The following is a 22,932-nucleotide window of genomic DNA, read 5'->3' as shown; positions in this document are numbered from 1 at the left end:
GAGGTGGCAGAAGGCAGCGGGCATGGGGAGAAGGAGCGCCTCTAGGCCAAGTGACACTCCTAGACCAAGTGGCGCCCAAGGCAGGCGCCTACTTGGCCTACTCCCACACGCCAGCCTGCCCTTAACTTGATACGACTGATCTGGCCACCTGGATCCACACAACAATAGCTTTCAGACTAGACCAATATAATGCTTTGTATGTTGGTCTCCTCTCAAAATCTAGTCAGGAACTCCAGTTGGTGCAGAATCCTGCAACTCAGCTATTATTGGGAGCTAGATGGAGCACACATATTACACCCATTCTACTGTCACTCCACTGACTGCCTGTCAGGCTAAATTTAAGGTATTAGCTATCATATACTTCATAGCCTTAGACCCTCTTATATGCAAGACAGCCTCTCCCCCTATGTGCTGCCATGACAGCTTCACTCATCTGATCAAGGTCTTCTGCAGGTGCCAAGCTGCAAAGGGGGAAAATCAATAGCTGCCTGTACATGTGCTTTCTCCGTTGTGGCCCCCACTTTATGGAATGGCCTGCTTGAGGAGCTCAGGAAGGCTCCCACTCCCATGGTCTTCCACAGCTATGCAGAACTGAATTATTTAAGAGGGCTTTTCTGTTCAGGCAATAGAGTTGGACTGTACTAAATAATTCACACGTCGATTATTAGGAAATGTGGTCTGTACTACTGCATTTATCTTGATGAAAATAGGGTCCTACTATGTAATTATTGCATAATTTAATGTGTCATGTGAATACTTATGCCTTGCTTCAGTTCTGTTTTTAGATTTATTATTACTTCTGCAACCCTAATCCTATTCCATTGTTTATTGACTATCTCATCCTGTTGATTGTATTGATTCACTTTGTGTACTGTATCTTGAGTCCAAGGGAGAAAGATGGACTATAAATAACCTACATTTTAAAAAAATAAATATATAAATAATAATTCAGGCTGATCTTGGGTGGCAGCCCTCGGGATGGGGGTGGACTAGGCCTTCAACCCCCCCTTGATAAATCAGCTGTGCTTCTGGATAGCGATAACCGATCTCAGAACTTTTTGGCTTATAAACTAATACTTTTTATTCATGTTAGATAAGTCCCCTGGGTATAGAAAGAGCCCTGCGTACCCAGACTGTGGGTGGTTCCATTTTGCTGCCCTACTGATAAGTGCAAGGCCATTAACTTTGTTATTAGATATGATTGGCGTTTCCATAGAATACGACAAACTGATTGCTTCCATTTGTTTTTCATGACTTTTTTTTTGTCCCCACTGCATTATAAATTGTTGGTGAGTGGGTGTGAAGCTTATTCCACGATACATTTGTTTGACTTTAAAATGTCAGAGAACTTCTAATTTTTGTCTCTGTTCATTTGTGCACAATAACCTAGCATTCTGGCTGTGTTTGCGTGTAGGGAGAAAGTAAGAAACAGAAAACATTTCTTTTTGCTTTCAAGCTATCTTATTTTGCTTTTTTAAGCGTGTGTTTAAAATCAGATGGGATCTTTCTTTTTTGTGAACAACCACTAGGGAAGGCACAGCCTGGACATTGCCAGCTTGCTGCTCCCCCAAAAGCAGCTTCATTCACATTCCTAAAGCTGTATGTGCTGAATGTTTGGTAGTGTACACTTGTTACCATAACAACTTGGAGGAGTTAAAATTTCTTATTAGAAGTAAAAGGAAGAGATCAAAAGGAGACTTCCATGAGGACATTTTTTTCATAGTGACATTTAGTATACATTAGCAGGAGAGCAAACAACTCTCCTTTTATATCAGGTGTAAAACAATAGTATGTCTCTGACCAAGTTTATCCTGGTGAAACTCTCAGATTTCCCTGCTCTTCCCCCACCCCCACCAGCAATAACATTTTTTTTAAAAAAATTCAGAAGCAAGATGACTTTACAGAGTTTTCTTGGCAATGTATCAAAAACTTTTTTATTTCAAGCGCAAAATTAAAATGTCATTCTTCCTGGTCTTTCACAATATAGTTTATTGATGTTAGGCAAAGGACTTCTTTCCTGTGGACTTGAGGAAGGGGTATCTAATTTGAAACTCACTCTATAAATCTTAATATGAATTCTTGAAGTCGCTTTAGGGAAAAAAATACATTTCTTCAGCACCATCTAGTGGTCTAAGTTTAGCATCATTTAAATGAGAAGAAAACTGTGTTCTGTTCTCTGAAAAGGGATGTTAGCTCCAGATGATTTTTGGTTTTGGTTTTTTTATGATTGAAACTTTACAAAACTTTCAGCTCATGACTTCTCATATGAAGGACAGGAATGTCAATTACTTCTTTTAGGTTAAAGAGATGATAGTAAAATGGAAGACTAGTGTGGCATTTGCCCCAGACCGTAGTCTGTTCCCTGTTAATAACCCTATGAATATAGTTTCATTCTCTGTGTGTTGCTTGACCTATACTGTTTTAGATTCAACCCATGACCAGAAAACAGGTGGTTTGGTGGCCATCAGGTATAAATAAAGGTTCCTAGTTTCATATGTAAAGTATTGCCAAGAAAGGGTATAAGTAGGATGACAGCTATATAGAATGACTGAGGAAGGTGCTTGCTGGTATTGTATGCCCTAAAGCCACATATTCACCTAAGATTTTGTACACAGCTTTCACAGCCTATACAGGTTGGAAGAACATGCAGCAATTGGGGCAGAGTCAGCAGGTTCAATCCTGACTTTCCTTGCCTAAATTCAAATTACATTATCTTCCCAGTGAGCCCCACTCCTAAATGCTGGACCTCAGGATAATGACCCTTATGAATAGCATGAGGATTGATGAAGGTTGCCAACTCTGGGGTGAGAGATTCCTAGAGATATGAAGTGGGGGCAGGAGAGCCTGGGAAGAGCAGGGTTTGAGGAAAATAAGGGTCTCAGTGGGCTATAATGCCATACAGTACACCCTCCCAAGCAACCATTTCCTCCAGGGAACTGATTTCTGTAGCGTGGAGATCAGTTGTAATTCCAGGAGATCTGCAGGTTGACCACTCTAGGGAGGGAGAAGGGAAATTGGTGCCTGGTGAAGGGAAATTAGCAAATAGCACCCTACATGCAGTTTTCTCCAGACAAGGGGAAAGGGTCTCAATGCAGTTCTCATTTATTTTGAATTAATTGATACATATAAAATAACATCCTATAGCTCTATACTTCTAATCACAAACACGACACCTTTGTTTTCATATTGTTGCAGTCATTTAAGCATTGTAGAAATCTGTTTTAAAACGTTTTGGAAGTGTTTTTATAGTGTTTTAGAATTTCTTTTGTTATAGCAATAGCAGTCTGTAGCGTTTTCACTTTCATTAAAGTTAGGTGAAATGCTCTCATGACCAAAGTGACTTAACAGAGTATGAAAGATCAGTCTTTCTCTGTGTAGATAAAGGTTGCCGTGTTCTGAAGAGGAAATAATCCGAAACAATCTGTTCTGTAGCCACTTGCTTTGACTATAAATTATCTGGGTGTGTGTGTGTGTGCGTGTGTGTCCCTTAATAAACCATGCTTGAAAATGCTACCAAAGCTGTCTGACATTATGGAAATGCAGCCGCTGAGGAACCCTTCAAAGGCAAAAAAGAGGATGAGGCAATCAAAACTGTATGCTGGGGAACTGCATTGCTGTATGTTTATTTATTTTTAGGGAATAGGAAAGTCTCCACGCTCCAACCTCAAAGTCCCCAGGTATGTCCTGAGTTGGACCTGGCAACCCTAGTACACAGAGACTGCTGAAGGATTTTTGTAGCTCAAGATGGACGAACTGTATAAATGGAAGTAGAATTGATACAGAGTATGATAGATTCAGAAGAAGGCAAATAGATTTCCTGCCATTGAATGGAACATTCTGCTTTGTACTGCAAAAAAGTATAATGTCTTGTGGAATTAAAATGTTTAGAAAGCATTAAGGATTGACCCAGACTTTAGTTACCCTTTTAAATACATGCATAGACATTTCCCAGTGAATCAGTATAATATATTTTAAAAACTTTTTAACATAATGTACTTTCCCCCAGTTTTATTGTTTTAGTATAAATTTAGCTGATTTTGAAAACAAATGTTTTGACCATGTAAATAAGTATGAATTTTAAATACATTGTGTTCAATATATATTTCTCTTTTTTTTTAAATAGGCCTTGGATTATACACAGTAAATACTGTATACGGAGATACCATTATTTTGCCTTGTCGTATAGAAGTTCCTGATGATCTGATGTTTGGAAAATGGAAATACGTAAGTAACAATATGTCTAATTGTCAACATGGCATAATCTGTAGATACTTAAATCCAGGGACTGGAGCCATGAACAGACAAGTCACATCTTTCTACAAACCTATGAACACCCCCCCCCAAACACACACACAAATCTGTAGGATTTTTTTATAATGGACTTAAAAACAGAAGTAGCACCTGTATCTTTAAAAAATTAATGCCTTCTCAGTGGCCATTGTGGGAGTTGCTAGGTAATCACCACACTGTTGCCAGTTGGAGCCTTGGTTTCTGTCAGTAAAAGGCTTGGGAAGAAAGACAGGTGCTTTCTAGGGCTGTTTTGGTCTTTGATGAAAAACTTATAAGGTCAAGCCTTAGCAGCAGCCACCAGACAATTAGATAGCATAAGACTGCATGACTCTCCTAGGACTGGCTGTTACTGCTTAACAGCATTAACCCCACTAAAGTCAGTGTGATGTATTGATTAGATTTTTCAGACTAGGATCTGGGAGGTTTTGGTTTTGGTTCAAATCACCACTTTGCTATGGAAGTTCAATGAATTACCATTAGGCAGTTATATAATACTCCTCTCCCACATTTTATCCTCACAAGCTGCTTTGGGTCCCCATTATGGAAAAAAGGTGGGGTATGAAATAATAAATATAGCTGAAGATGAAGGGCACATAAAGGCAGATTGGTAAGTGGAAGAGAGAAGGAAACGGGAAAATGAGGAGATATGGTTGTTGTCAGGAGAAGGAAAAAGAGGAAATAGTGTGGGAAAGGGGATACAAGGCAAAATGAGGTTTCCCTCACAAGTCCTTGCAGGGTTCTCCACTGTGCTTGAGCCCTTTGGCTTCCACCATGCATCTGGACCTTAGTTTTCCTGGGTAGAGGCTGCCAGGAGGAGGGAAGAAGGGAAAGCTGAAGTGGGACAAATAAAGGTAGGTGGACTGATAGGAAGGAAGGAGGAGGAAGCAAAAGAGAGAGGCTATAATGGCTTTTAGGGAAGGGAAGAGAGAATAGTGAGGGAGAAGAAAATAAGATACCCCTGTAAGTCCTTGTAGGTCCCCCACTTGTATTATATCATTTCTATTTCTGCCAGAATATTTTTGTGAGAAAATATTCTTCTGTTTATACATTTGAAAATATGTCTCATGTAGTGGCAGATTTTCTGCTGAAACGTATTAATGCTTCACATATTTCTTAGCATAAATGAATATAGAAGATTTATCATTAGTTATTTTAAAACAGTCTGTGTTCAGATATTGCACAAATAATGGTCTAATTAAAAACTATGGTTAAGGTGGTTGACTATGGATTTTTCCACTATGATTGGTTGGGATATGTCAAACTAGGATCTGAAACTTTCTTTTAAATGCAGTGTACTAAATGAAATTAGTTTTATCTGTGCTTTAGAGTGACACAGTATAATGGTTTGTTTCCCAGTGCACCCTTGTCTACAGAGGAGTCAAACCAGTCATTTTTCATGATTATCTAGGATTTTAGTGATTATTTGCAAACCTAATCCTAGTTTCACAAATTTACCAGTTTCCACATTATGTGTGAACTGAGCTTGGTTTTACCATGGGACTGGCAGGAGGTACTTTACTCGTGAGAAATGCTTATCCTCATGTTTTGATATTAATTGTCATCATGCTGGTTCATACAATGCTGAATTTTGTGCTCGCTATAGTAACATAAAGCAAGTTCAGAGTGTGTGTAGCTGTTTCATTTTGCATCTAAAATTAAATGGTGCATACAAAAAGGACCCAGTATAGAAAGAAAAAAAAGTGATGAAATCAGCAGTTGCTCATCCACTCCTTGAATGAAAATATGGGTCAAATTGGGAACTTTATTTATAACCAGTTGATCTGCTTAACTTAATTAACTCTCTAGAGCATGGATTGTAATAGGATTGCAAGTCAAGCCTCCTAACAATGCAAAACCACTCCGGCTCAGAGCCAGGTTTGAAATCTCTATAGACCTTTTCCCTCGTAGCCCACACCTCTGTATATAGAGGGTATGGAGAGGCCTAGTCCCTGCCCAAAGTGGTGAACAGCATTTCTCTGGGTATATAAGAAAGGGCCATGAGAATTAAGCACTGATGCAACCTTTCTTGCCCTTCTGCTCAGCCTAAGTTCACAGAATCAGCATTGCTATTAGATGGCAATTTGGCTTCTGTTTAAAAGCCTCCAAGGAAGGAGAGCCCACAACCTCCCAAGGAAGCCTATTCCACAGAGGAGCCACACTGTCAGGAAGTTCTTCCTAATGTTTAGCTGAAAACTCTTTTGATTTAATTTCAATCCATTGGTTCTAGTCTGACCTTCTGGGGGCATAGAAAACAACTCTGCACCATCCTCTATATAACAGCCCTTCAAGTACTTGATGATGGTGATAATATCACTTCTCAGTCGTCTCCTCTCCACGCTAAATATACCCATCTCCTTCAACCTTTCCTTGTAGGTCTCCAGACCCATCACCATCTTCGTTGCTCTCCTCTGGAGATGTTCCAGCATATCTTTTTCCTTCTTAAATTGTGGTGCCCAAAACTGAACACAATACTCTAGGTGAGGTCTAACCAGAGCAAAGTGATACCATCACTTTGTGTGATCTGGACACTATATTCTGTTGATACAGCCCCAAATCGTATTTGCATTTTTAGCTACTGCATCACATTGCTGACTCATGTTCAGAATAGAGTTCATTAAGAACCCTAGATCTCTTTCGCACACACTACTGCCAAGTCAAGTCTCCCTCAACCTATAATTATGCATTTGATTTTTCCTACCTAAATGCAGAACTTTACATTTATTCCAGTTAAAATTAATTGTATTTGTTTTAGCCCAGTTTTTCAGGTTGTCAGGATCATCCTGTACTGTGTCTATGTCTTCTACTGTATTTGCGACCCCTCCCAATTTAGTATCACCTGCATATTTAATAAGCATTCTCTCTATTCTTTCATCCAAATAATGTACAAAGATATTGACAAAACAAGTCCCAGGACACTTCCTTGTCACTCCTCTCCATGAGGATGAGAAACCATTAACAAGCACACTTTGAAATGCCGGTGACAGGGAAGGCCTCTATAGGCTGCCACCACTCTGTTACGTGTCTGTCTGGGAGGACCCAGAGCACCCACCCAGCCCCTCTATCTTCCTTTTTAGCAAGTATCTCTATCCATGACTGGAGAGATGTGAGGACTCAGTATAACAACGTTTATTTTAAGTGCTCAGGAACAAAAAAGTGGGTTGTAAAATTATTAGTGCAAAAGTGAACAAGAAAAAGCAGTAAAGGTGGTACAAAGAAAGTAAAAGTCCTGACCCAACTAACTATATATTCTCTCCTTCAATTTCAACTCATCCCTCTTTCAACTCAGCCTTTCCAGAGAGAACACCCCTCCAGCTCTAGCTGTGCCTCTTATCCTTTCCTCCCACGTCCCACCCATCTATTCTGCATTGGGCAAGTTTTCCCTCCATAGCTTCTGTCCACCCAGTCAGAGGGACAGAAGGGATCCTGGGAGATGTGGGCCCACTAGTAACTTGAGGTAGGCTTCTTGAGGCCCACTAGGCTTCATGGCATAGGCCCAGGGCATGACAGATGTATTGAATGATATCCTCCCAGCATGTTTTTTTTAAATAACTACTCCAATGGGGAGATATGCACCATTGACATGTGGAGCTTCCTGAAAGGTTCTGCTATCCTCCTAATCCCCCCACATGTTCCATTCAGTGAGGGGGCAGGCAAAATTGTGGTTCACATAAATCATTTAGATTGTCTTTGCAAGGACAGTCTGGATTAATTTCAGCAACAGTTTGTGCCAACAAACCAAAGTCATATCCATTATATGACTTGTAAGGAAAAGAAGCTCTGGTGTGCCCAATTTATTTTAAAGGTATCTTACTGCTTGGACACATTGCAGAATAGTTATAAGAAATTCTGATTTGCAGATTTACACTTGCGCTTGATGTACTGGTTCCAGAAAATGAGAGATAGTATTTTGAACTAGAACTCTCTACACCTTGTTCAGAAGCAGCTGGCATTTCCTAGTTTGTTTTACATAGTCATGATCTAAGAGTGTTTACTGAATATTAAATATTCCATAAAGGCTATTTAGACAGAATTTCCCTGTGATGGTTAATTATGAACAGGATCTCTGGGTGCTTTCCAATAATGGAAGTAAATTAATTCAGGATAGAGAATGTAGGTATAATCCAGATTTTGTTTTAATATTTAATTTTCCTAACAAATAACAATATATAAACACAGGCAGCACTGGTTTAATCAAAATGAAAACGAGATTGCTTTAGTCTGAGCTCATGCATTTCCTATCCTTGTATGTGCAACTGAGATTAAAGACTTCCTGGTTTAGAACAAACCACTGCCAAAATAGGGGCATTTAAAAACATTTCATAACTAACCGTTGTCTTGCCTGCTAGCACCTGAAGAACTGGCAGTAGTGTGGGGTGGGGTGGGGTGGGATTGGGGCATGCACCAGCATCACTTCCGTGAAAATCAGAAGTGATCACAGACGCTGTAGGATCTGGAAGAAACTCTGGCTTTGCCAGAGTTATGGCCCCATTGGTGGATCTCCTGGTGGAACCTGAGTTTTGGCCACTGTGTGACATAGAATTTTGGACTGGATGAGTCATTGCCCTGATCCACCGTGGCTTGTTTTTTGTTCTTATGGCTGTGGTCTAACAATCCTAAACTAGGATTCTGAGCCAGACTCAGATTTGGATCTGATGCACTGCTTACAGAGTACTTAATGAATTAACAACAGTCCCATTCGCATTCTAGGTTTGCACAAACAGGATCACTTGTGTTACTACTATTGTTTGCACAAGTATTCTTGGGCAGTCTCTTGTGCATACAGGGAGGAAGGAAGGAACCTACAAAATCTACTAAGCACTTCCAGGACCTTAACAGTGAAATGTATTTTTGCATTATTAAAAGTACTAGGAGTAAGGTTCATTGTGAAGAAAAATAAAGTGAGCTCTAGAAAGAGGCTCTGAGCGAGTGCCCCCCCAACCTTGCTGTCTTCCCACCCACCCAAATGAAGGCATTCACTCCCCCCCTCACACTTCAAGGGGAGCTGATCCTGCCATCTGGAGAATGGTTGTAATTTTGAGTGATCTCCAACCCTTACTGGAGATTGGCAACAATGGTTCCCCAGGAGGAAATGGCATTGTACCTGTTTGAGGTCCCACCCCTCCTCAAACCCCACCCTATCCAGGCTCCACCCGTTAAATCTCCAGGAATTTCTTAACCTGGAGTTGGCAACCATGTCTCCTTCCCTTTGAATTCAGCTTTCCATTGCCTTCCCCTTCCCTGCAGCCTCTACATAGGAAAAGGACAGTCGTTCTCCACAGTGTGGGGGGAACCGAAACAGCTTACATCATTCTCTCCCCCCTTTGATCTGAACAATAATCCTTTGAGGCAGGATAGGCTGGAAGTCTGCGACTGGTCCAAAATCATCCAGTCATCTTCCACAGTGAGAACCTCTGTCTGGTAGACCCCACTCTGAAGTCCTAATATAAATCCAAAGATATAAATCCAAAAATCTTCTAACTCCTAAGTCCTCCTCAAACTCCACCGCAGAATCTCCAGGAATTTCCCACCAACCTGGAAAGATCTCTGGGTGAGAGCCACTCCATCCTTGCAGTCTTCCTACCCACCCAACTGTAAGCATTCACTCCCCCCACAAACACCTCAAGGGAAGCTGATCTCTGCCATCTGGAGAGCAGTTGTAATTCTGAGTGAACTTCAGCCCTCACCTGGAGATTGGCAACAATGGTTCCCCAGGAAGAAAGGCATCTCCCTCAGAGGCCTTTAGTGATACCTTTCAGACCCTCAGTCTGTCTCTGATAACATTGATCTTAAGCGGAGGACTTCAGTTTCTCTGTGTATCTCAGTTTCCCGTAGTATCTCTCTCTCTCTGTATCTGTCCACCCTGCAAAGCAGCCATTTTCTCCAGGGGAAGTGATCTCTGCTATCTGGAGATTAGTTGTAATTCTGAGTGATCTCCAGCCCTCATCTGGGGATTGCCAACATTGATTCCCCAGGAGGAAATTGTCAGTTGGGAGTCTATGGCATTGTACCTGTCTGAGATCCCACCCCTTCTCAAACCCCACCCTCTCCAGGCTCCATCCCTCAAATCTCCAGGAATTTCCCAACCTGGAGTTGGCAGCTTTACCTCCTCAGACAACCATCCTGGGTCAAGGTTGAGGCAACAAGGGAGAGAGGGAGTGACAGGAAAAAGACAAGAAAGACAGTTAAGTTGGGACAGCCATGGCCACTGAAGAAACACGGCGGTGTCAGGCTCCCTGTTTATTTCAGTGGCCTTCAGAGGCTGCATGTGTTGGGAGGGTGTCTGTGTGGGCCTTTGATAGGGCAGCAGAGGTCTGTTGCCGGTGGTGACCTTGATGCCTTTTGTGAGGTCACAATAGAGCAGCAGGCCTTTCTGATACATGTTGTCAGAGAGAACACAGAAGCATCGGAGATGTGTCTCTCTCTGAGGTAAGACAGTTTTGGTGGTTTGTTCAGCATTCCCGGGCCTGCGGTAGGCAGTGGAGTCAGCCAATGGGAGGCCAGAGTCAGTGACAGACAGTTCATGAACCAGTAGTCGATACCCCACATCCAACCAATGAGGATGTTTGATTTTGCCACCACAACATGCCTTTTATTACTGTCTATGATAAGTTGACTGATTCTAGTTTACAGACGAACAAAAAGTTGCATTAAAAAAAAAAACAGTCAAGACATAACAACAACTTACAGCAATATCAAAGAATCCCTAAACCAGAAAGTCCTCAGCATCACACATGAAAAGAAAAAGGAGCACATGAAACCAAATAGAAACTAGGCTTATTTGTATCACAGACAGAGCTTGTTCATGATATTGGAATGCATACATTGGTTCAGAAAGGATTCAGAATATATAGCATGAATGCAGGTTACATGTAGTACATACACCTTTCACATCATTTAGAATTGCAATTAATCCCATTCAATAAACAAACAAGGAAAGAAAACCTTTGGAGAGGTATATAAAATAACATAATACAAAATTTTACTAATTACAGTTATAATACTTCTTCAGAGCCATGCTGCATTAAAATGTTTGATGTCATGCCGTTTGGGAGAAAATCAGTATGAGTTAGATGTAAGGATTCATGAACCTATAAATTTCAGGTTCTTTTAGGGTTCACCTATATTCAGGCAGTTCAGGTTTTTTCCTCCCTAAGCTCTTTAAAAAAACAACAACATTTCACCAAATTTTAATTTGACTAAAATATGGTTGTTTTGCATCTGTTATTTAGCACATTTCCAATCAATTAAATTTCCACTGATGTGTAAATTGTGTCAGCGGGGTTTGTAAATGATGGAAAATTATTACGGGATAGAATTAAAAAACAAACAAACCTAAATGCAAACTACTTTTCTATAAACCTAACATTTCCATCTGTTGAATCCCTGTAGATTGGAACTTCTCCAAATTTACAGTCATTCCATAAGCTTTAGCCAGTCATCACCATAAGAAAAGAATAACCAGCCAGCAGAGGTGTGTATTAGGAAAAAAGCTACTTAATTTCAGAATACTGAAGAACAGACATCAATATTGATGGGGGGGGGGGGTCGGTCAAAGCCTATATAAAAATTGAATGTCTTTAGTAGCTCTAATTTCATCTCACAATTTGAAATAAACCACTTGAATCATCAAAAGTTGAACTGAACTGGTGAAAGAGAACCATTATCTTACATTCATATTTTAAACATATTAGTAATTTATATTGTGTAACTTTTTAAAGTATTAAGTGGCCAAGTAACACTTAAAATAGGCCTTTGTATATTTCCACTTATTTTATGGTGTTTTTTTTAATTCTAGGAAATTGCAAACAAGGCTCCAGTATTTATTGCTTTCAGATCTGCCACCAAAAGAAGCGTACATTATGATGATGTACCAGAATATAAAGACCGATTAACTCTTTTGGAAAATTATACGTTATTAATAAGTAATGCAAGAATTGGTGATGAAAAGAAATTTGTATGCATGCTGGTAAAGGAGGACAATGTCTTTGAAGAGCCTACAGTAGTCAAAGTATTCAGTAAGTACCACCTATTAAAACAACTAAACTATATTGATGGCTAGTGTGTGCTAGGAAAGAAAGTATTATTCAGTGGATAGATTCAGGTGGGTAGCCATGTTGGTCTGAAGTAGCAGACCAAAGTTTGAGTCCAGTAGCATCTTTAAGACCAACCAAGTTTTATTCAAGATACAAGCTTTTGTGTGCATGCACACTTCTTCAGAAAGTGAAGCAGAATTTCCTCAACCATTACATATAGAAAGGGGGGAAGGTTAGATTCCAGGAAGGGCCAATAAGAGTTATGACATAAGCAGAAACAAAATTGGAAATTACCAGCCCGTACATATACATATAGGTAGAGGGTAAGCAGTAAATTATCATACAGCATAATGAAGATGTTTAACAGATTCAGAGATCAAGCAGGAATAATAAGCTTAGTTTATATGTTTGCATTCATTTCTGGGGCAAAAACAGTGAATGAAATAAATATGTCAAAATTGGAGATTGATATATCCTTAATTGTAGAATGCTGAGAGTATTTAATTGAGACCCTGCAATCCGTCTTCTCTCAAGCATGGAGGTGACTTTACAGCACCTTCTTATTTGAAGTGGGTTGATTATCTGTGCAGATTTACCTCCCCTGTTCCCAGAACAAGAGAAATACATTCCAATTTCTACTATTCATTGTGGTACATTATAATCTACTAAATTTCTGGTATTCATCGTGTTACATTATAATCTACTAAATAAAATGGCCCTTCTGAGGGATGGGTGAGAAAACAGATGCAAAAGCTGAATGTAGTGAGGTAAGAAATCAATTTCTCTGTAAAGTCCTGGTGGGGTTCCATTGTTCTGAATGTTGTGATAACTTGCAACTCGGCAATTTCCCTTTCTAGTCTGTTCTTGAAGTTCCTTTTGGAAGGTTGAAGAGTTCTTCTATAGGTTTCTCAGTTTTGTGATTCTTGATGTCAGATTTCTGTCCATTTATTTTTTGATGTAGAGTTTGCCCTGTTTGCTCTGTTTCATTTTTTCTTTTTCAGGGGAGGTGGGCATTCTGCTGTAAATAAAAGACCTGGTTTGTGTGTAGGTTTTGTGTGTGTGTGCAGTTTTTGAGTAAAAGAATGAACAATGATCTGTGTGTAGACATGAATTCCAAATGGCAGCTTCAAGAAAGTCAAGTACAAAAGTATAATAATACTAGGGGTTTTTTATTATTATGGATATATTTTTATTGATAAGGCAAATATAAAAATGAAACCAATAGGAAAATGCTTAATTATTAGGTACTAAACCTAGCTTCCAGCCAGTTCCCAATGGATGAACTCACAGAAGCTCAGAAAGGAAGATTTCTTGCAGTCTAAGCTTCTCAGGCTGCCAAACTCATAAACACAGAAATCCTTCCTTATGGAAAGAAGGCACACAGACAAGCATTTCTGGGGTATAAGTGTTTGAAAGTTAAAGTTCCCTTTGTCAGATGCACATCTGATGAAAGAAGCTTTGACTCTAGAAAGTTTATACCTCCAAAATCTTGTTGGTCTCTAAGGTGCTACTGGACTTAAATGTTCCACTGTGGACCAAAATGACTGCTGTCTGAGACCAGCATTTCTAACTGACAGACATTATTTTATATAGATAAACTTTATTTATTTAGATATACTTTATTTAATGCAACAAGCTGAAATGAATACAATGCAATTTGTATGTATTTGGCATCAATTCATATCCTGGTTTTGATCACGTAAGTCAGCTTTTGGTTCCACATTAATATTACATATATGAGCTTTCAAGAAACAATCAACTCAAAGAAGAATAATTTGTAAATAACTCATGAGAAATTTATTTATGAGCAAGAAACCAGAACAATGGTTTCATCACCTATTTGTTTTTACTGAAGTGTGCAGTGGAAAAGTCCTCATTTCTTTAACTAGCTAAAAGAATAGTGTAAGGACAATAAAACAGTGGACTTTCCCAAATATACCTTTGATCAGTGACCCACAAAAAGCATTTAGTTGTTTCACAAAGCGTGTTTGCAAGAACATCTAGAATTTCTTTCTTTAGCAAACAGAATCCTCAATAAAGTAAACATTGACTATACAGACAATAGGATTATGTGAGCTAGCGTCAACTTCCGCATCCTGTAAGTATTTTTGACAGGTTTTTGCTAGCTTTTAGGTCAGACTCAGGTCAGCTAAATCAGAAGATTATGAGCCTTTAATAACACATAATAATGAATTTAAAAGGGATACAAATTCAGATCCAAATTACACAGCTGCTTAATCTGTACAAACCTCTAAATGAGATCTTGCATAAAAAAGAAAAGTAAACTCAATGTAGAGATAATTTAGGTATATGATCCGTGCAAGTTTCCCTGCCTTTGACACAGAAAAGCCATGAGTTTTCTATGCATCTTGTTGTGACCATTTTCTGTAACACAGAAAAATGTAGTTTAGGTAGGAAATCAACATGTATTTGTTTATGCCATGTTCTATAGTCATTACTAGTTCCTTGCCCTTTATATTAACTTTTTTGGGGGGGATCTGGTAAAATCTTTTTAAGGAAACCAAATAAATTCATTCCTTTCCATTCCTTGGTTTAGCTCTAGGATAAAATGAAAAGCTTGCTTACAAGGTCAGGAAAATGCTAGATGATCATATGACTTCATTGTTACGGTTATCAAATGCCAGTTCAAGGTTATCATAACACTGTTTCATATACTATTATTTTAGGGTATACATGAATAGCAACAATGAAAGCTCAGTGTGCTGGTACAGTGAAGAAATACTATGAATGGTAATTTAGCTGAGGTAGCAAAAATACCAGAAGCCCTTAACAACTGGAATTTTCTGAATTTAAACATATGAAACAAGGCATTTACAACTTTTGCATTTAAATCAATTTCCATAATAGAAAGGGGAGGAAATCTATAAGCTCCATATGGTTACTTAATGAAGTGTATCAATTTCATCTACAGATGAAGTTTATACTTTCTTTGCCTGTATCTGAAAATGAGATATGACCCTGGTGTGAGTAGGCCTGAGATTCAGTGGAAGCTCACAGGAGCACAGCTCCTGAACCTTTCTGAGAGTTCCACCTCCCCCTTCTGAGAGCTCCACCTCCTTGTTCATTGAATAGTATGTGCAGCTGGCATAACAATCCCTGGATGAGCTCCACCACCTATTTTTCTACAAAACAACCCCTGGGTGTGAGCCATTAGGTTCTGGGGAGCTTGTTCAACAGATCTTCAACCAAGACCATCAAGTAACATGCTATGTTGGCTTATGGAACAGTTGGTACCTTCTCATAGCATTCACTGGATTATTAGGGTACCATCGTCAGTCAGTGTTCTTAGTGAATCTTGTCAGCAGGTATCTACATCTTCCAAAGTGTATCTTTCCTTATGTTCGTACTTATCTTGTGCTGTTAGTTAAAGACCGAGAGAACTATTCTTACAGGTTTCCTGGCACTGTAATCTTCTAAACTGAAAGTTAAGTAGCTTTTAGAAATTTCTAGCATCTTTAATCTAATGCTATTAACTTCTTGAGCTTAAGTATATTGCTACTTTAGTAGATGTGCTGCTGTAAAGAGGTTAGTCTTCCACATGATCTAAGGTACACTTCAGTATAACAGCTCAGTGCCAATTGTTTGTTCAGAAATGTCCCAATGATTTCAGTGGGGCATGCTTTCAAGTAACTGTGTTTTAGGAATGCAGCCAAAGAATGCATTAAGTAGTTAGTAATTCTCCTCAACCTTACCTCAACCTATATAGATAAGGTTGTCCAACAGGAGTCATGAGCAGGCTGCACTGAGGCTATTTTCATATATATATATATATATTCTGAAGTCAAGTTTTATATTCCTACATTTGTAAATTTAATGAAGACTACAACTGAAGTAAAATATATTTGAGTGGTAACATCACCAATGACATGACAAGTAATAGGAAGAATGCCAAACAAAGGAAAAGATTTTTTTTTCAAAATTAAAAAAGTCAGTGATACACATATCACAATCATAGATCTAAATCCAACCTCAGTCCCACCATGCAGGCCAAAAAAATGTGCACAGTGGAGCTATTTACAGATAGGCAAAGTTTAATCTGAGAACTGCCCAAGTTTGAGAAGGGTAAACCTCAAAATAGTAACAAATTATATCTGCGCACACATATATATATTTAAAAAAAAAAAAACTTGGCAAATTTAGGAACCCAGGACACAATGTAGGAAGGTTAAAAACAGCCAGAAGAAGGAAAAAATGACTGGATGTCTCTTTCAGTGTCTTGGGAACAGGGAAGAAAATGGAGTGATTATACAGGTTGAGGAGAGAGTTAAAATAGAGGGTTGGGGAGAAATTAAACAGTAATTTTTCAGGTTGACAGTCAAATGGGGAATTGGGAGTGTGGGTACTGGGGGGAAAAAGCAACAAAAGGGGGAAAGCAGGAACCAGTTGGGTGGATGAAATGTTGTTTCCTCCCATGAGTCATCTTTTGCCTTATTTATGTAATGATTCATTTTTTTTTTTGAGGAAAGGCACCAGCAGCTATGCTGAAAATTTGATCCCTCTAACTCAAAACACAGCCCCCACAGATACCCAGATACTCCTGGATAATTTCTCCATTATAGCCTATGGGAACAATTGACTATAATGGTCCTCCTAGGGTATAATGGAGGCAAAAATATTCAGCAAGCCTGAATATTTCCTGAATCCCAATACCGTACCAATGTTGGTATTCTGGAATATTGGGAAATACCAATATTTTTTGGTTCAATGTACCAGAACCCCAACAAGAACACACACACACACCATGGACTTCAGTATAAAGGACTTGAAAATTTTACTGTGCCTCTTATTAGATAAGGCAGATGAAATGTACACATACTCTAAGTGGAACACTTTCTCCAAGTAAGCTTTATGCCATTGACTAAGCAGACTAAAGCAGATTAACGTCTCGGTCCTGATCCCATAGATGTGTATAGTTGTCATGAAAAGAGTGGATTTTACCGGCAGCATCATTTATGGAACAAGCTTGTGCATCGGTGCCACTGTGATCCCAATAATAGCTACAACATAAGTTTGTGCATGTAGAACTATTGTTGTGCACCTGTCTATTCTATTTTAACATTAGTGGTCCTACAAGCCTACTAATATCCTGGTGATGCTGAAGAATCTCAGATTTATTGGTGTTTTGCTAGTCCTACTAACTCAATTTTTTAGAAATAGAAATATGAATACAAAACTTCTGTTTAACATGTTTAGTAGCTCTATCCACAAGTATGTCATATAATGTTATTCCTGCAGTTCTTTCTTGAGGAGTAGGTAGCATATAAATCTAAAATAAATAAATAAATTTACCAAACTCTCCCATCTAGTACCCATGATGTGGCAATATTATGTAGCATTGCAGGTACAATAACCTTAAATCAGAATGCTATAATTGCAGCTCCGTCATATCTCCTTAAGAAATCACTATTAAAATACTTTCCAATGCATGTTATCGCAGTAAAATAGACATACATTATACTGGACTTGTGTGTGGTGTGGTGTCCTATCTCATAAAGATTATCTCTGTAGCAAATAATGTGACATTTATAAGGTAGCCTCACTTCCATTACAGTGATGAAAATTCACATAACTGAAATGTTTTGTCTCTGGAAAATTAAAACGATCTTTATTCAAACTCTCTACTGTTTTCTTCTTAATATTTTGTGTGTATTTTAATACAGAACAACCCTCACAACCTACAATTGTAAATCAAGCAACATTTTTGGAAACAGAACAGCTAAAACTGGTAAATGAACATCTTCACTATATATATTCAGATGACTTGATTGATCTGTTTGGCTGTTTCTCCCTAAATCTGGTGCTTTAGAACTTGTGGATAGGTGGTAGGGCAGTATTGTGTGGGAAAGTATACAGCATATGCTAGAAAGATTGTCTTAAGTACAGTGAAGGCCAAGTGTATGTTATCCTGCTGTTTGGCTTTAAAATGGAACTGTAAGGGCAGGTGCTGACCTGGCCTATTGCACTAGGAAGAGGGTGGCAATTGCTTTACTCATAACTAGGCTTTACTGAGAAAGGCAGCCTTTTTTCCTAATAAAGTATATATGAACCAGGGAATGGTTTTGGTCAGTAAATAGCGCAGAAGGAAAGACTTAAGACCTCCTTTCCTCGACTGTGATCCTAATCTATATCATGCCCCCTCCAAATCCAGGCAGCTGTTTTTTAAACTACACAGCAGGTAGATACAATCAATGGCCTCCAACATAATATATAGTTTAGTACTTTATTAATGCCAGGCTGTTTATTTTAGCTCTTGTTTCATCTTTTGGAGAGAGATCTTTCCTAGTCCTGCAAAGACCTGTAACTGGAGATTCTAAGGCCTAAACCTTTGACCTTATATGTACAAAGCAGTTATCTACTATGGAACTAGTATGAGAGAGAGAGAAACTATTACTAGAGGTTAGAATGCTGGATGAGGTCTGGGGAGACCCTTTTCATTATGAAACACAGTGGTACTTTGGCCAGTCATTCTCCATCAGCCTCACCCACATCACAGGTAAATTGCAAGGGGGAAATGAGGAAGAAAGAACCATGTAATCTCCTTGGAGGAAAAGTAAAATAAAAAAATACATACTGAATAAATCTATAAAACATGTAGTAACTCCGGTGTAAATATACTGCTGTTTTAATGTCACAACTATACTACTTGGTGCATTTATTTTGTACCTAGCGCAGGATTTTAAGGAGTTGGGTGAAATTAGGAGTAAGGTGAAAATCTAATTTGTTGATTTGGATTATATTGAGAAACAGTTGGATGATTACACACAGTAATCCTTACTGGTAGTCTAAATCCAGTTTTTCCAAAGGCAGGTATAACTAGTCTGATGAGTGACACTTGAAATAATTAATGAGGGGATCTTGTGCCTCCGTTCTTCAATCTTTCCACCCTCACTTCTGATTTTAAAACTAAACCAGTTAGAGATATGTCTGACATAGCAGTAATAAATATGGATAAAAACTGAACAAACAACTCTGTAATGTTTTGGTCTTTTTTTTTCAGTTGGGGGAATGTATTTCAAAAGAAGGTTATCCAGAGGGAAACCTTACATGGTACAAGAATGGAATGGTTTTAAAGCCTGTTGAAGGAGGTAAGTTTAAGATATGATGCACACATTCTGGTGAGGGCAGTGTGTGTTTGTACACCTTCACAAATCTGTTCCAACTAATCCAGTTGGGTTATTTTCAGTTGTTTGGATTGTTCATAAAATTGGCATCTTAATCCTTTTAAACAAGGCTGTGACTAATATAGCAAAAGTATTGTAATTAGTACGTCAGAAATATCATGATACACATTTTTATACTTACTTCTGCAAACAAAATTCTTGTTTAAAAGGATTAAGATGCCAGTCTTGATATTTTGTGGACTCTTACTGTGATAATGGTGTTTTATGAAAGTTTCTGTACCCAGAGGTGCATAACACCTACTCCCAGATCCTTAGCATCTGCTAGGGCACTACATATATAGAGACAGAAAGGAATACATGTACGTGCGTGCATGTGTGTATTCCTTTCTCTCTTTGTACATGCTGTTTATATTATAATCTGTCCACTGTTCTGTATTATTAATGTCTGTTTAGATCTGACAAGAAACTACATATCACATATTTGCAAATAGCAATCTAATAAAAAACCCCTATATTTCCCCCCTCAAAGCTGTTGTCATAAATGAACAAACAAATGTGGATAAAGCAAGTGGACTCTACACCATGATATCTTCTCTGGAATATATGCCAACAAAGGAAGATAAAAATGCACATTTCACCTGTACGATGACATATTATGGACCAACAGGACGAGAAACAATACGGTCAGAATCTGTAGTCTTCGATGTTCACTGTAAGTTTATTAATACTTGTCTATGCAGCATTAAAAGCTTAGCATTCAAGATCCTGTTACTCTTCAGACAATGGAAGGGATGTCGGTCCCTCACAGGATTTCAGTGGCTCAGTGGTGGAGCATCTTTTTGGCCTGTACAATGTCCAAGGTTCAATCTCCAGCATCTCCAGTTAAAAGGCACAAGAAGTAGATGATAGAACTCTTCTTGAGGTCCTGGAGAGATCTGAGAACTGACTTTGATTAAGTAATGGTCTTATTCAGTATAAGGAAGCTTTGTGTGTTAGGTGTGTTAATTGATAACATGGCACAGATAGTGGATAAATATTGGTGGTTAGCAGACAAGGTTACTGTTGCTATTTTGAGAAGACTTGAGAATGGAAGTGGCCTACTAATGCTTTCTTTTAACTTTTTAAATTTTTTAATTAGAAGAAAAAGTGCTGCATGTAAAAGAACTGAACATAAAGATACAATACAAAACAAAGACTGTGTTTAACAAACTGTCATAACTTTTGTATTATTTGTTTCCAAATCAGCACAGTCTGTTCTGTGTCCTTTCCATTCCTTAAAACCATAAATTTAATCAGTTGATATGTCTCAAAACTTTTTTTTTGCCCATTCTTGAATTGTTGGAGCTGTTTCCAGTGTCTCTCAAACATAATTCTAGTAGCTGTGGTGAGATGTAAAACAATGGATTGTAGATTATTAGGAATCCTTGCTACATAGTTGAGCAGAAAAGCCTCAGTTGTAAAGGAAAATAAGATCTGAAACTGGCTTTCATTTACATTTAGGTTGCTGATCATTTTTGTATATAGGTCTTCCAGATATGGGTAAAAGTCAGCTCTGGATGATTTACAGTGCCTTTCAATATACTGAATTCCTCAAGACACTGAAGAAGAGAAGCGTGTTCAACCTTCTCAAAGGATATTCAACCTTATCAAAAGCTTTTTTTGCATCCAGAAGAGAAATACCGCAATAAGCTTGTTGTAGAGTACATGTTAAGTTTAGAACTTTTTTTATATTTGTGGATACAGATCTTCCTGTAGCTTGTTTGGCCAGGGCAATATAGCTGCTAATTACCCTCTTAAATACATACTAATAGAGAGGTTAAAATATTATAGTTATAATTATGTAGACTTATAGAGTGATAATGATATGATCTTATATTTGCTAGATTTGCCTCATTTTTGTATTAGTACTATTTTTGCCCCCCCAAGTCGGAATAAAGAGATGGACACACTTAGATTGGTGAAACTATGGGCCACTTTATTGAATAACACAGCAACGGCAAGGGCAACCGAACTGCGGCCAGGTCATGGCCAGGGGTCTCCTCAGACCGCTCCCCTGCCTTTTAAAGCGGGCGAGAGACCCGGCGCCGGAGCTGTGTGCCACAGCTCCCGCCAGGCAGGCCCAGCAGGGAGGCTCGCACCGGAGGGCCCAGACACCAGACGCGAGTCTCAGCGAAAGGCACCCATCCAATCGAGTCTCCAGGAAAGTCTGCATTCACACACCTTGGGCCACACCCAAAGGTTGATCGTGTCAGACCCCTAACTCCCCAAAAGGGGGAGGCTAACCGGTCCTCCCCAGGCTGCATGGTGCCATAAACCCCATAAAACCTGCCACAACTAAGGCCAAGTCTCTACTTAGGGCTTAGCACCCACCGAAAGGCCCAAAGCCAACACAAGGCCTTGCTGCAGATCCCTCAGGAAAAGCATATTACCCTTTTCCGAGAGATGCACCCCATCCCCTCTGTAGAGGTCGGGACATTCCCTAGAAATATCCAGATGGGGCTAATAGTGGCCCAAACCACCCTTCAAAACCTTGCGAATCTCCTTATTCGCTCTGTAACGAGCCCTCTCTATCCCAGTTGGATTTCAAGCACTGTTCCACACCAAGCGCGGAATCATGGCCGACCAAACTATAATGGTACCAGGCCATCTGTTCCTTATGTACTTGAAATCATCTCGGGCTTGCAAGATCAACGCCTTGCCTTTAATCAGCCTGAGATCATTCCCTCCCAGGTGAACAATTAATACCTGCGGAGGAGGGCCCACACAGCCATGAAATAAAAGAGGGAGCAAGCCAGGCCACTGAAGACCCCGGCGCCCCCGCCATTCAACCGTAACATATTTGCTGAGCCCCAGCTGAGAGCCAACAGCAGTTCTCCGAGCTTGATGTGCCGCCCAAAACACATAACTGTGCCCGTAGATGAGAACTCTGCTCCTCCGGCCAGGAACAGCAGCATCTAAAAAGAAAAACAGACAAGTTATAAAACCCAAACTTTAAACTACCCCAGCTCCTAATCAAAAACTACTAGCGGAGCAAAGGGCGAATATAACCTTTGTAAGCCTGAGACCGCCAACGGCCAAGGCGCTGAATGGACGAAGTAGGATAACCCAAGGCAGCAGCCGTAGAGGCTGCGCCGATTCTAAAGGAATGGGTACCAAACCTCACTCCAGACAACCCTAACAAGGCTAAAGCCCTGGACGTTACGGCCCAAAATTGATGTTTTGTCAGAGGGCTGCCTCCAAAATGACAAAACAACAACCCTTCGCAGCCTCCCCGCACAGCCAAATAGTCGGCCAATGCGGAAACTGGGCAAAGCTCCATTTCCAAACATGGACCCAACTCCAGCACAGTCCCCATGCCCTCTTGATCCGTTTTGGATTGCCGGATAGTAAGAACCGCCTTACCCCGCGACAACTTAATATCCCTCAGTAACAACGCCCTACCTGAAACATCACTCTTGGAGCTTGCC

At 39.5% G+C, this 22,932-nt stretch overlaps 1 protein-coding gene across 2 annotated transcripts in view; it reads left to right on the top strand.

Annotated features, from left to right (window-relative positions):
* Nucleotides 1-22,932, top strand: part of ALCAM (activated leukocyte cell adhesion molecule) — a 230,877-nt gene that overhangs the window by 143,790 nt on the left and 64,155 nt on the right. The window contains exons 2-6 of one of the 2 annotated variants that reach the window (XM_060234557.1): nt 4,124-4,224; nt 12,086-12,305; nt 18,005-18,069; nt 19,342-19,429; nt 19,998-20,177. In XM_060234557.1, the coding sequence (XP_060090540.1) occupies nt 4,124-4,224; nt 12,086-12,305; nt 18,005-18,069; nt 19,342-19,429; nt 19,998-20,177 (654 nt within the window). Of the gene's footprint in view, nt 1-4,123; nt 4,225-12,085; nt 12,306-18,004; nt 18,070-19,341; nt 19,430-19,994; nt 20,178-22,932 lie in introns of both variants that reach the window. The other variant, XM_060234556.1, reaches the window with a different exon arrangement.

Source organism: Heteronotia binoei, chromosome 3, assembly GCF_032191835.1.
Source record: "Heteronotia binoei isolate CCM8104 ecotype False Entrance Well chromosome 3, APGP_CSIRO_Hbin_v1, whole genome shotgun sequence".
In the NCBI taxonomy this organism is placed as follows: Eukaryota; Metazoa; Chordata; class Lepidosauria; order Squamata; family Gekkonidae; genus Heteronotia; species Heteronotia binoei.
The sequence above is the reverse complement of the archived record's forward strand: the minus strand, read 5'-3'. Positions and strand labels throughout refer to the sequence as shown.